Source organism: Arachis ipaensis, chromosome B05 (genome assembly GCF_000816755.2).
Source record: "Arachis ipaensis cultivar K30076 chromosome B05, Araip1.1, whole genome shotgun sequence".
Classification (NCBI taxonomy): Eukaryota; Viridiplantae; Streptophyta; class Magnoliopsida; order Fabales; family Fabaceae; genus Arachis; species Arachis ipaensis.
The window spans coordinates 14,177,993-14,192,912 of NC_029789.2; the positions used below are offsets into that span (position 1 = coordinate 14,177,993).

At 32.1% G+C, this 14,920-nt stretch overlaps 2 protein-coding genes across 3 annotated transcripts; one reads left to right on the forward strand and one right to left on the reverse strand.

Moving 5' to 3' along the window:
- Positions 1,955–4,604, reverse strand: LOC107640208 (zinc finger MYM-type protein 1-like). The gene is made up of 4 exons (XM_016343755.1): positions 4,539–4,604; positions 4,227–4,448; positions 4,133–4,164; positions 1,955–3,032 (listed from the first exon to the last, which is right to left on the reverse strand). Exons 1-4 carry the CDS (start codon positions 4,602–4,604, stop codon positions 1,955–1,957), a joined length of 1,398 nt encoding a protein of 465 aa, XP_016199241.1.
- LOC107643026 (legumain) lies at positions 8,069–10,517 on the forward strand. Of its 2 annotated transcripts, none has more exons than XR_002362427.1 (9): positions 8,069–8,392; positions 8,489–8,653; positions 8,718–8,874; positions 8,963–9,048; positions 9,126–9,325; positions 9,395–9,443; positions 9,531–9,746; positions 9,812–10,049; positions 10,130–10,517. XR_002362427.1 is itself a non-coding variant. In XM_016346562.2 (9 exons), exons 1-9 carry the CDS (start codon positions 8,126–8,128, stop codon positions 10,310–10,312), a joined length of 1,533 nt encoding a protein of 510 aa, XP_016202048.1. In that variant the 5' UTR covers positions 8,070–8,125; the 3' UTR covers positions 10,313–10,517. The 2 variants fall into 2 exon arrangements, 1 of the variants encoding a protein (XP_016202048.1); XM_016346562.2 differs by having other exon boundaries at positions 8,070–8,392; positions 9,840–10,049.

Sequence of the window (14,920 nt, forward strand, 5' to 3'; positions counted from 1 at the left end):
CCTATTTAAAATATTTAAATTATGATTTCAATCATAAATTACAATTATGATTTAAAAAAAATTATTTTGATATAATATTACATTTTTTTCCACTTCACTATTAATATATTGATATTGCAAGTCTAAATTATAGTATTTTACTGAATTTTGGCTGAAAAATAAAATAGTTACATATTTCTATCATTTAATTATTTAAACACCATGTGCTAACACTAATGATTTTTTTTTTAAAAATATATTGATAAAAATATATAATATGATTATAAATATAACATAAATAAATAAAATATATAAATAAATGCTAAACAAATATGCTTACCTATGTCTTTGTTAAATTTTGTAAATTAGAGAATAATTACATATTCGGTTGTTTGGTGATCACATAGATGATCAAATAATTAAATTGTAAATTGATATCACAGTGTGCATCTTATTTTTTTTTATTTTTGAATGAAAGCGATAATTAAGACAAATAAGTAGTAATATATAAAGAAAACAAAAAGGATTTTGCACTACAACACATAATTATTACCGAAAGAAATATTCACATTAAAATATTAAAATTTTATATACTACAAATCATGAAGATCAATCATAATATACTGGTCACTTCTCCCTATTTTTTACCATGATATAAGTTTTTTTTCAGTCAAGATTCCGATAACATCTAATTGAACAAAAAAAATTAAATTAAAAGTACCAAATTAAGAATAAATGAGTGAATAATATAAGAAATTATAAGTTTGTGTGTGTATAAAATAAAGAGAATTTACTTATTTATTTTGTGTTAAACAATAAAATTAACAGTAGTATATTAATAAAAGGATATACCTTTAAAAAATGTTACAATACAATTTCAAATATTTTCATGAATAAAATGTTAAAATTTTTGTTATCGATAAAATGATGCTATTATACAATTTCTTGGCAAAACTTAAAATTAAAAGGAAAACAGTTTTGTATGCATTAATATAAATTAACTACGTACCAAATAATTAGAATCGTTCATTTATTTTTTTAATATATCAGCACGGGCAAACAAATTGAAATGATTATCCGAAATTTTATGATTATCGACCGTATGTACTATACATGACTCTTTTTTAAAAGATATTTTGCACGCAGTGACGGATCCAAAAAATTTTGTCTGTGGGGGCAAAATATATATAATATAATAATAATTTGTATAATTGTACTATAATATTATAAAATATAATTACTTCTCAAATTATTTAACTAATAAATTAAAATAATAAAATAATAATATAAACAATAACAAATAATTTAAAATTTCATTCTTCTGGGTTTCATATTTTAAAAAGATTGAATAATCTTTTCATTGTCAATACAATCAAATATCTCTCTTTCTATATATGTGACTAAACAATCATTCAAAAATTCATCTCCCATACGGTTACGAAGCCGGCTCTTTATGATGTTCATAACAGAAAAGGTTCTTTCAACTGATGCAGTTGGTACAGACAAAATTAAAGCCAACTTCAAAAGAAGAAACACTAATGGATAAATAATATTTTTTTGAGTCTCAACCAATTTCCCAAAAAGAGCCCCAATCCCATTTAAGTTTGAGAATTGATCATCAGAACGCACATTTAATATGAAATTCTCAAGTTGACTATCAAGTGCCAAAAGTTGAGTGGAAGAAAATTCTAATGGATAGACAATTCTCCTTATCAAACGCAAAAAATGAGTGTCTTGGATTCAAGCAAGCTATACAAAGAAGCAATTCAGTATTCACCTTTGTAAAATGATTGTTGAGTTCTTGAAGTTGTCTATCAACTACTTGATAGAATATCTCAACTTGAAAATGATGCAAATTTGAGATCTTTTGAGCTTTGCGTCTTGATTTTCCTTGTGACATAAATATATCATCCATTTTTGGAACAATAATATTATGTTTGTCACAAAATAATGAAACTTCATCAAGTAAAAGAGACTAACCATCATCTCTTATATTTTGCAACCGTTGCTTAGACACTTTAACCAATGACATAGCATTTACAATGTCTTGGTCATTCCTTTGTAGCGCTTGAGATAACTCATTAGTAACTCCCAAGATATTTTTCATCAAGTGCAAGTTAAAAATGAATTCAAAGGATTGAATGATATTCAATAAGTGACATGCTTCAGCTCTTTGTTCTGAATTATTTCCATCTTCCTCAACATATTCAAGAACATTAACCATGGAAGAAAACAAAGAAATTAATCTAAGTATAGTTCCATAGTGTGAACCCCATCTAGTGTCTCCAGCTCTTTTTAAAGTCATTTCTTGATTCAAACCACGTCCACTAGAAATTTCTCCACTTTGTAATACTTCAATTGTCTTAATCATCTGACTATCACGAAGCATATCTCTTCGTTTACACAAAACTCCAACAACATTACACAAATTAGTTAACAAATTAAAAAGCAAAACGATTTCAACTTGTTTTTTTCCAACCATTACAAGAGCTAATTGAAGTTGGTGGGCAAAGCAATGTACATAGAAAGCATAAGAATTTTCTTTTAATATCAAAGTTTTCAAACCATTAATTTCTCCTTGCATATTACTTGAACCATCATATCCTTGTCCACGTATTCTTGATAAACTTAAATTATATATTTCTAATAATGATTCCAATGCTAATTTTAGAGATAAAGCATTGATATTAGAAACATGAACAAGACCAAGAAAATGTTCCCTAACTTGCCCTTCTTTGTTCACATACTTTAAACAAAGTGACATTTGCTCCTTAATAGATATGTCGCGAGCTTCATCAATCAAAACAACAAACAATTCATCCCCAAGATCATTAACAATAACTTTTGTCGTTTCACTTGCAACAGCTCTTACAATATCTTTCTGAATTGAGGGTGCTCTTAGTTTAAGATTCCCACGAGAATTTTTAAAAGCACGATCAATCTCTTTATTATGTTGCGCAAGAAAGTTTAAAAGTTCCAAAAAATTTCCTTGATTAACAGAATCATCTGTCTCATCGTTACCACGAAAGGCCAATTCTTGTCGCAAAAGAAATCTAATACAATCAATTGTGACTTTCAAGTGAATTTGATAATTCTTTTTAGCTTGCTCAGATTATTTTTCAATAGCAGCACTGATGTGTTGTTTTGGCTTCATAAGTGCTTCACATTTTCTCCAAGCTTGATTATGAGCACTATCATGAATCCCAACATGAGTTTGTAATCTATCTTTTTTTTTTCCAATTTGAAAATCCATTAGTAACAAAAGCATCACCACCTTCAGTCTCAGGTTTCATAAGATAACAACAAAGACAAAAAATAGCATCTTTTGATATACTATATTCTAACCAGTTGCCATAGTCATCAAACCAATTTGGATTAAATCTTCGAAAAGAATAACCACAAACAGTTTGCAGAAAATTATGAGTTCTTGGTTGACAAGGACCTTTTTGCAAATATGCACATCTAACTTTGTCTCTGTCATTCGGATGATAACTTGAAATCTTTGGTCGTTGTCCTATATCTGCTATAAGACTCTCTACTTCGAATTCTAAAAACCTCATTTTGTTAGAAGAGGTCGACGAATTGTTTTGGGATCCAACCTCCAACAATGAAGTTCTTTTGAAATATTTCTCCATTACTAATAGGATAAAATTATAAACCTAAGTTAATTGACTAATATAAATAATTCACAATTCTACACAAATTAAAAAATACAGTATAAAATTATATATACAAAATTGATAATCATGTGTCATTCAAATTGATTTCTAAATTTCAATAGCAACATCTAATGGACTAAACTGCACTAAGGGGAACCAGCCAGTGCCTCTGTTTTCTTTTACAACCAAACTCTATCTATCTGAAAAAAAATGTAACAATTCAACAATTAAACAAATGCAGAGTCAAAGAACCATGAACAAGAACAAAACATGGAGTCGCAAGAAGTTCATATATTGCATAATCATCATTAATATTGAATAAGGATTATTAGCTTTTTTTTGTCACAACAACAGATCCATGAAAAGCAAAGAAAATGCATATCATTACATATATATAGTAACAAAATTGATTTCTAAATTCCAATAGCAACAACTAATGAACTAAATTCCAACAGCAATAAAATTGATTTCTAAATTCCAATAACAACAATTACATAGACAAAATCACATAACTAAACTGCAGAATCTAAGAGGCAATTAACAAAAAACAATTAACAATTATCATTCATGAATCATGAATGTCTGTACGACTGTATCAAGAGGGCAAGCGACAAGAGTGAATTGCAGAACCCTAAACTCCACGAGGCAGAACCCAGCAGCAGAACCAGCGGCACCTAGGAGCCAGGACCCAGCGGCAGAACCAGCGGCACCCAGTAGCAGAACCAGCAGCTCCCAGGACCAGGAGCCAAGACCCAACGGCAGAATTACAGAACCAGCGACAGAACAAATAGCACCCCGCAGTCCCGCACCCTGAATTGTTGAAGAGTGAAGACAGAACCAGATGCCGAAGCCTGAAGGAACGGGAAGACAGAACTAAACGAGGATTGAACCTGTGAAGACCGAGGAAGAAGAAGAAGAAGAAACCAGACGCCGAAGGAACGCTGAGGCAGAACCAGATGTGGGCATGAGGGCTGAGGCGATGCAAGGAGAAATCGACGGAGACTGGAAGCGTTAGTGGCAGAGTGGGTGAGTGGCAGCGGACGATGGTAACTCTGGAGGGCTGGACTGCTGCCTGCTAGAGTCTGGAACTCTGGAAGCATTAGGGTTGGAGGCGGGAGCAGAGAATTAGAGAAACAAAATTAAAAAAAGGGAAGAAGGAGAGGGAAGAAGGAGAATGTTAGGGATTTAGAGGGTGGGGTCAAAATTAATTGGATTGTGGGGGCAAATTGGATATTTTCTTAAGAATTACTCATTAATTTTTTTAATCTCATTGGGGCAGTTGCCCCACTACCTATTGAGTAGATCCGTCCCTGTTTGCACGTGTGTACAGTCGGGAGATATATTCCGCTTGATTCCTCAATCTCAAAATTTGAAAAGACATAGACCTTCCTTTCTACCAATTCATTCTCAAATATTTTTGTCAAATAATTCTTGATTGAACAATGAATTTTATCGCACTACAAAATAAATTAAATATAAAAGCTATTAACATCTACAAAACTATTAAAAATAATTGTCTTTAACCTGTGGAATGGTATACTTATAAAATTAACTTAAAATACAAACTACAAATATTTTTAAGAATTTAATTTTGATGCACTGACAGTGTAACATAGTTTTACACGTGTATCTAATTACGTAATGACACATCAGTAAAAATAACTACCTTTCATATTGACCGCATGAATAGTCATCCAAAAGAACAGATGTGATTGCACGACTGTGTAAAATATTTTACACTATCAGTGTATCAAAATTAAACTCTATTTATAAACTGAACTTAGCATTACTTGAAAAAATTTAGTAAAAGAATCAACTAATTTTATCATCTATTAGAACTATTTCTATGTAAGTCGTCTTATTCTTGTCAAACTTGGATGAGACTTTCTATAGCCTTATAATTCTGGTCTTTATTTTTCATACTTTCTCGTCGTATAATCTACTATAGGTGATACTATTGATTGGATTGTAGACAGTTGCCAGTAGATATGAAAAAGAAAATAAAAATAGAATAAAGACTATGTCAAAATTATAAATTTTTTAAATAATAAAGATGAGAAAAAAATTTACTATTACTTATTATATATATTAATAATATGTCAATATTTTAAAAAATATACCAATAATACTAATAGTTTAAAGATAATTGTAGGGTAAAGTATACTTTTTGTCCCTAAAGTTTGACAAAAATTTCAAAAATACCTCTAAGTTTTATTTTGTTTCAATTTTGTCCCAAAAGTTTTCGATTTGCATCAAATGTACTTCTGACGACTAATTTTTCAAAAAATTTAAGACCAATTAAACAACAATTTCATAAGAACAACCCTCACAATTGGAGGATAATTAATACTTAAAATGTTAATAATTAAATACCTAAAATAAGTTAATTAAATAACAATAATTAATATCTAAATATTGAAAATGAATTTTTAATAAATGTGAGAAATAGAAAAAAAAAAAAAAAAAAAAAAAAAAACATTCCATATTAAAAAGTTTAAAATAACATATCCAAAAGGAATAGTCATAATATATAAATTGAGACAACAATTTAAATTTCTCTAAAACTAATTTAATCAAATACTAATATTAGAACTAAATTATTTAAATAATATTTAATTTATTCTAGTCCTTAGATACGTATAGATTAGAGTCATTCTAGTAACGACAACCAACTGAAATAACATCATAAGATCGAACATTTAGAATCCGTACAAATTCAAACCATCTTCTTGTTAAAATTGTCAAACTAAATTGACCTTCATCTTTCTCATTGGCATTGCATTGATGCACCAGAAGGCTAGTAATTTCTAAAAAAAATCACAATATGTTATAAAATTATTTTTAATACAAAAACTTAAAAGAAGAAAATTTAAATATAGTACCAATCTTTGAAATTGTATCTTCAAATTTGACGCAAATTTTTCAAAACTGAACCTAAATTGAGAAAATTTAATCTCATTATATGCTTCACTTCAAATATTTTCGGACAAACGTAGAAAGCGTGGAGGAAATGTGACTTGAACTTGACCTACAAAGCTCCTTAGAAACAATTGCTCAGTCAAAGAAGAATATATAACAAATTAGAAAAAAAGAATTCTTTAACTCTTAGATTTAGACTCACGAACTACAAAAGAAATACTATATATAACCTTTAGTAGTACAAAAATAATTATAAAAATTAATTATTAATATCAATATCAATTTATCATTATCAACATTAGTGTCATATTTATGACAATTAGAATCATAAATTTACATTTAATTTTTTATTATTGATATTTAATAATGCGCCAATTGTTCTTGTAGAGGTTGGCCGATGTATAGCTCGTCCATCGATGAATACTTGTAAGCTCTCCGTCAAGATGATTAAATATATATAAAAAGACACATCTAGAAAATACATTTATAAAAATATTTTTATTAGATATAACCATAAAAAAATATTTTTATTAGACGCATCCACAAAAACACTTCCATTAATCATAGTTATAGAAAAAGTTTAGGGGGCCAGCAATTTTATTAAATTCTGGCCAGCATGTAACCAGCAAAAAAGAGTGAACCATTGGATGAAATCTCAAACCAATCTCACACCATTAAAATCGTCATTGATGGTTACTTGATGGCTACAAATCACAAAAGTTGCTGTCCCCCTAGCACTCCTTATAGTTATAAACAAAAGTTGGTAGAAGTTGGTAGAAATGCGTTAGTAACATAAGGGAATTGATAATATCAAAAATAAAAAGTTTAGAATTGTTTTGGACTAAATTTTATTAGTTACCAAACATTATTTATTTTTAATATAGATACTTAACACTTGCATGATTGTAAATTGAATCAACACAATCGTGCATCAAATATTAGAATTTGAGTTGAAAGAATGAGCTTTACTTAGATAGAAAGAAAATTATTTTACTTGCTGCTTAATCATTAACAATAGACAAATGTTCATTTAGTTTCATGTTTCAACACTCACGTCCCTTAGAATACTGATGTAAATTTAAAAGTCTGACAAAATATTTAATTTCTTCAGATTAAGGGGGAAAATAAGAGGAAAAGATTGCAATTAGCTCTATCTCCTGCGTTATTCCTGTGATGTGCTGGATAGATTTTCAAGTTGAAAACATGTAATCTAGAGTTAAAACTTGTGAAATGTGCAAACAAGATCAGCTGTTAATTTTTGTCAGCATTATTGGGCAACATATCTAAGGGGAGAGGAAAACACAAGTTAGCAGCAGAAATTTTTGACAAGTCAATTAAGGTGATACAATGCAACAAAGAACAAGTAGCATTTCTCTTATATTAATATTATATAGATATACAGTACAGGTGTTGGTGGCGTAGTGAGTGAAGGTCCCAAGACTTAACGCGTGTCAACCTCTTCTTTTGCATGGCATCTTGTCTCTAACCCCAACACCATGTTCTTATAAGCTCCCCCCACTCCCCTTTCTCATGCTATCCACCACTACTCTTGTACCTTCTTTGCTGCAATGGCGGTTTCAGCTGTTTCTGTTTCCAGCAAGAGGCCAATGTCAATATCATTATTGTCCTCCTGGATGCTCTTCGCGGTGTTCTTGCACACTGCACAAGCCACGAGACTGCTGGATTCTTCCAACTGGGACCCCAAGATTCTGCTGCCTTCCCAGCTGGATGATGAATCCGCTCCTGTTGATGACCAAGAAGAAGAAGAAGCAGCTGGCACCCGATGGGCGGTTCTTGTAGCTGGTTCATCTGGCTTTGGCAATTACAGGCACCAGGTCTCTTCTCTTTCATTCTTCCTAACCTTAATCACTTATGAATGGATGAATTATGTGTAATTATGAAGTTAATTAGACAATTAATTACTACTGCAGGCGGATGTGTGCCATGCATACCAGTTGCTTAAAAAGGATGGCCTGAAAGAAGAGAACATAGTGGTGTTTATGCACGATGACATTGCTACTGACCCCTTGAACCCTAGACCTGGTGTCATCATTAACCATCCAGAGGGACCTAATGTCTATGACGGAGTCCCCAAGGTATATATTTCAAACTATAATTAATGGATCATATATAATATTCTCATTAATTATGTTATTGTAGGATTACACCGGTGGGAACGTGACAACAGAGAACCTGTTTGCTGTACTTCTTGGGGACAAGACTAAACTCAAGGGTGGAAGTGGCAAAGTAATTGATAGCAAACCCAATGACAGGATATTCTTCTTCTACTCTGATCATGGAGGCCCGGGAGTCCTTGGTCAGTCATTCACATTGGTTTAGTTTCCTTTGATATTTATATATGACACATCCAAAAAATTCAAGCTAGTAATTGCTTGTTCGATCAGGGATGCCAAACTTGCCATACCTGTATGGGAAGGATTTTGTTGACGTGTTGAAGAAGAAGCATGCTGCTAAGGGTTACAAGGAGATGGTAAATAAATATATCTCAATGTTTCATTGTGTTGTATTGAAAACTAAGGGTGAATACTGAATAATATGTATGTGTAGGTTATATATATAGAAGCTTGCGAAAGTGGGAGCTTCGTTGAGGGTATTATGCCAACTGATTTGAACGTTTATGTGACAACTGCATCCAATGCAGAAGAGAGTAGTTGGGGAACTTATTGCCCTGGGATGGATCCTGCTCCACCCCCAGAGTACATCACTTGTCTTGGTGATTTGTACAGCGTGTCTTGGATGGAAGACAGGTACTCTTCTTCTCTATTAATTCTTCCTCTCTTTTCAAATTTTAATTCTGTTATATGTAATGTGTGCAGCCAGACTCACAATCTTAAAAAAGAAACCGTGCAGCAACAATATCAATCGGTAAGATATTTTTTATCAATAATATTATAACATCGTATTCATATTGATATAAAATAATCAGTAAGGTTTCTTTGTATTGTTATGCAGGTGAAGGAACGGACTTCTAATTATAACAACTATGCGATTGGTTCTCATGTGATGGAGTATGGTGATACCAAAATCAAAGCTGACAAGCTCTCTCTCTTTCAAGGCTTCGATCCTGCATCCATCAACTTCCCTCCAAACAACAGCATCCTACCACCACAGACCCCTGTTGAAGTTGTTAACCAGAGAGATGCAGATCTTTTCTTCATGTGGCAAAGGGTATATAAAATAAAATAGAATAAAATAATGCTCCTTTTCCTATCAACTCAGCTTATGATGAGCAGTGCGAGTTGGTTTTTGCTCTGTTTACAGTACAAGAGATTGGAGCATGAAGCAGAAGAAAAGGCACAAGCCCTGAAGGAGATTAGAGACACAGTGAATCACAGGAATCATATAGATGGCAGTGTGAAATTGATTGGTACTTTGCTGTATGGACCTGGAAAATCATCCTCAGTTCTGGAATCAGTGAGGGAACATGCTGGTCTGCCTCTTGTTGATGACTGGACATGCTTAAAATCAATGGTATATACGGGAGGCAGAACATGTTCAATTTGTTTTTTTGGGTCGGATTCTGATTGTGTTGTGAATGATGGTGATTGCAGGTTCGAGTGTTTGAAAGTCACTGTGGATCATTGACTCAGTACGGCATGAAACACATGAGGGCATTCGCGAATATTTGCAACAGCGGTGTCTCTGAAGCATCCATGGAGGAGGCTTGTGTAGCAGCTTGTGGAGGATATGAGCCTCGCGATTTACATCCATCAAATAGAGGCTATAGTGCTTGATTCTGCATACTGCCAACTTCTCTGTTCTTGGTGCACTATGGATCGGAATGTGGATTTCCAAATCTGTGTGTAACTATAAATAGATGTATCAATAAAAATAGTTTCCCTATGCAGCTTATGCTTATGTATTTGTGGCTCGTCCTTTATGGGTAACTAACGGAGCGGCCCCTGCATTCAAATAATAATGTATATATGTTTTCCATGAGGATATGGTTATAAAAGGGCAAAGAAGAACGCAATCATAATATAAAAAGCATAAAATTTATAAATACGAGGGTTATCAATTTTCATACGAAGAACACAAAACCATAACACTTGTTTAGATGTCTGGAAAGTTAATACAAATCTATTTAAGCATGAATTTATCATAACTAAGCAGATTAACCTCAATTAGAATGTTAAATTGAAATCACAGCTAATGAAAAAACATACCATCCATAAGACAAGTGTGATTTTGTTCGCTTCACAAACACTTACCAGAAGTCTTGGTTGAATGATGCAAATTACCCAAAGGAAAAAAAAATCGTAATTTTCAATTTAGCTTAAAGCATACAAATATATTTATTATTGAGCAAGGACAAAGGAAGTTGTTTTAAGACAACCTGCAATGGCACATAACAATGTAGATTTCCTCACCTTAGCAAGTCCCATAATCAGTCATTGTACCAGGTAAGGCATAACCGATTTAATTGAACTCTTAATAACATCAGAGTACTTTCTTTTGCCCTTTATACTAATAGTCAAATTTCTCCGCAAAACAGAAGCGCCCACAACGTCGATAAAATGACTTCCTATATACATTTGAAACTCTTGAATGACAGTCTTCCAACGCTTCACCAAAGTCTTTGGTATAGTGGCTTGCATCTTACCATCCTGTGAAAAAACAAATAAAATATTAAAATGAATCAGAAATAATGAAATATAGTCCATTAATATGAATGTTGTGTAAAATACAGGTTGCAACTTCCTCTGCCAATATATGCTAATATTACCTTATTATCCATAAGGACCAGCTCAATGAAGTTAATATCCTTCTCCTTAAACCTACTTGGATTATCCCACATCCGGATGACGTGAATTTGGATTCTCTAGATTTTGAATTTTCATTTTAGAGGGTAAAGTGTGATCTCTCATTCTTGAATGATTTCTCTCTCATATTTTTTCTTGGTCTTGACTATAAAATAAATGGTGAAAGATCACACTTTACTCTCTAAAGTGAAATTCAAACTTTAGAGAATCCAAATTCGGATGACATAGACCTTGAATCTCCATGCAAGCTTTCTTCCATTGACAAAGAAATCCAGATTTTGTTCCATTGCAAGCTTGCCAGGAAAATTAAAGACGTGCTTCTGTGTTTGTTAATGTATATGTAATAAAATATTGAATATCAACAATGAAATTTCTCTCTATATATATACTAACAATAAAACTCTACATCCAAGTAATTTAACCAACTAAATCTAACTAATTCTTTTAGATTTACGCACTTTTTTTTCTACCGCCTCCTCCTCCTTCTTGTTTTAAATTTATGCACGCACATTCTTCTTCACTCCTGATACTACGTCTTCTTCTTCTCCTCCTTTTTCATTATTTTTCAATTTTGTTACCGTCGTCACCAACAGCACCTCCTTCTCTTCCTCCTCCTTCTCCTTCTCCTTCTTTTCTTATTGGAATTTCTTCTCCTCCTTCCTTTTCGTCCTTCTCCTCCATCATCATCATCATCATCATCATCATCATTGTTATCGTTATTGTCTTCTTCTAATACGTATCGTCGTTATTGTTATCGTTATCATCGAATTTTTGCCATATTGATGACATTGTCCGATCCAAAATTGATTTGGATATATTTTTGTTCAAAATTGACTTGATCTGTGCTTGTTTTGAAACGAGTTTGTTTGTGTATCGTCATCATTAAGTAATTTTGATTCATTCGAAATTTAATTTTCAGTTCATTCTAGATGTAATTTCGGTTTATTTCTGAGTGAATTTCTGATCATTTAATTTTGTTTGTTTGCTTGTTTTCGAACACAATCATTAAGTAATTTCGGTTCATTCTGAATTTAAAATAAGGTGCACTTGGTCTGTACTTGTTTTAAAATGAGTGTTTGTGTATTGTCACTATTAAGTAATTTTGGCTTATTCAGAATTTAATTTTCAGTCCATTCTTAATGTAATTTCGGTTCATTTCTGAGTAAATTAAAGTCAATTTGGTCTCGTTGTTCTGCACAACTCAAAACTATTTCTCCTCACATCCTCTCTTGAGAGAAATAAAACCAAGAAAAAAAGAAGAAAAAATAAAAAAAAAAGAAAAAAGAAAAAGAAACAAGAATAAAAAACTCCTCATCATATTCTTTCATCTTCTCCTTCTTGTTTTTTCTTCTCATAATTCTTCTTGTTTTACCTTCTTAACAATAATAAAAGCATGAAAAAATCAAGCAAAGAATAAAAAATGCATAATGCTGCAAGGATGTGTTTTTGTTCATGATTCAATTTTGTTTGTGTGCTTGTTTTCGAACGCAATCATTAAGTAATTTCGCTTCATTCTGGATTTAAATAAGGTGCACTTGGTCTGTGCTTGTTTTGAAACGAGTTTGTTTGTGTATTGTCATCATTAAGTAATTTCGGTTCATTCAAAATTTAATTTTCGGTTCATTCTGGATGTTATTTCGGTTCATTTTTTAGTGAATTTTTTATTATTCAATTTTGTTTGTGTGCTTGTTTTCGAACACAATCATTAAGTAAGTTTGGTTCATTCTATATTTAAAGAATGTGCACTTGGTCTGTGCTTATTTTGAAATGAGTTGTTTGTGTATTGTCATCGTTAAGTAATTTTGGTTCATTCGAAATTTAATTTTTGGTTCATTCTGGATGTAATTTCGGTTCATTTTTGAGTGAATTAAGGTGCATTTGCTCTCGTTGCTCTGTACAATTTAAAGTTTTTTCTCCTCATCTTCTACTACTTCTTCATCTTCTTCTTATTTCATTTTGTTATAATTCTTCTTGTTTCACTCTATTAAGAGGAAGAAAACCAAGAAAAAGAGAAGAAAAATCAAACAAAGAAAAAGAAGAAATTCATAATGCTGCAAAATCACCCAAGAGAGGGGAAGAAAAGGAAAAAAATGCAGCACCACCAAAAGAACGATGATGAGGAGAAAACACGCGGAAAAAAAAAGGAATGTGAAGGACGAGGAGGAATGCGAAGAAGAAGAAGACGACGACGACGATAACGTCAAGCCCCGCGCGTATAATCACGCTCTTTTAATGAGAACGATTTTTGTTGGTGTTGAGTCTACTTAATTAAACTTAAATGACAATAATGCTTGTATGTGTAGCAGATGTGATATACTAATACTTAGTGAACATAGTTGTCTTAATGGCGGGATTTTAAATTTGAAGATAGTGTGCTATATGTCTATGCTAAATAGTATTAATAGCACTCTGAAATTGAATCATACCAATTAAACTAAACTTAGCCCTGAAGGCATGAACTACAATTTGTTTTTTTTTTTAAAGTCAAAAAAATTTATTAAAGCTAATAATAAAATATGTGGTCCAGCTAAGGATAACAAATACAAGTTAATAGAACTCTCGAAAAAAAAACTCTTGTATTAATTTAGAAGTAAATGAAACTAGTGTGAACAAGAAAAAGAAAGAGTATGCTCAGAGTAGCCCGATTGATAGTAGTGTGAACAAGAATGAGTATATCCCGATTGAATATTTATCCCCAAAACTCCTCTGCTGCTCTTTGGGTAGCCATGGCAATTTCAGAACTCTATATTACTTTGTCTTCAAAAATCTATTGGTTTTTCGCAATCCAAATTTTTCAGAGTGCTATTGCAATGATGGTCCTCTTTTTCTTGATTTGATGTCCAGAATTCAAAGCTCTATTAACATTTATCCACCATCTCCAGAACTCTGGATTGTCACCAGGTATATTTGGAAACTCTAATTTCATACTTGTGTAGAGTGAGGGCAAGTAATTAAGCAATGCATTATGAGTAAATAATGTATTTCTGATCAGTTTCTTTCTCATTCCAATCACCATTAGGGAATAAAAATTGATGAACCCATTGTAAATTATGGTTATTGGATTGATTTTGTGGTCTTGAAATTTTATCATGATTGAGCCCCCAAACATCCTCGTAAATTTTAATCTGCGCACCAAAGCCCACTTGCCATTTAACCCCTTTCCCTATCACATGCCTTCCCTCTATAATGCTTCGCCAAGTCCATGATGGGTTATTCCCAATATGAGCATTTATAAAAGATGAAAAGGGAAAATATCTACTCTTCAGTACATTGTGTATCAATGAATTGGTCCTGGTTAATATTCTCCAGCTTTGCTTGCCCAGCATGGCCAAATTAAAAGTTTTTAAATTTTTAAATCTCAATCTTTCCTAATTTTTCTCTTTACAAACTGTGTCCCATTTGATCAACTGCATTCTTTTTTCATTGTCTCGCTGACCCACCAAAATCTCATTATTTTTTTTGGATTTCGTCTATTATTGTGTCTGGGAGCTTGAAACAACTCAAAGTATATATAGGCATTATTGTTTCGATTGTCTTAATTAAGACTTCTTTTCCACTTACTGATAGTAGATACTTCTT

Bases quoted from the DNA above. Each gene is read 5' to 3' on its own strand.
- LOC107640208 (XM_016343755.1), bottom strand. From the start codon at position 4,604: ATGCCCACATCTGGTTCTGCCTCAGCGTTCCTTCGGCGTCTGGTTTCT. The intron at 4,449-4,538 runs GTCTTCACAGGT...TCAACAATTCAG, and splicing joins CTTCTTCTTCTTCTTCCTCG to GGTGCGGGACTGCGGGGTGC. The intron at 4,165-4,226 runs GTACAGACATTC...ATTGCCTCTTAG, and splicing joins CTTGCCCTCTTGATACAGTC to ATTCTGCAGTTTAGTTATGT.
- LOC107643026 (XM_016346562.2), top strand. From the start codon at position 8,126: ATGGCGGTTTCAGCTGTTTCTGTTTCCAGCAAGAGGCCAATGTCAATA. The intron at 9,747-9,839 runs GTATATAAAATA...CTCTGTTTACAG, and splicing joins TTTTCTTCATGTGGCAAAGG to TACAAGAGATTGGAGCATGA. The intron at 10,050-10,129 runs GTATATACGGGA...TGGTGATTGCAG, and splicing joins GGACATGCTTAAAATCAATG to GTTCGAGTGTTTGAAAGTCA.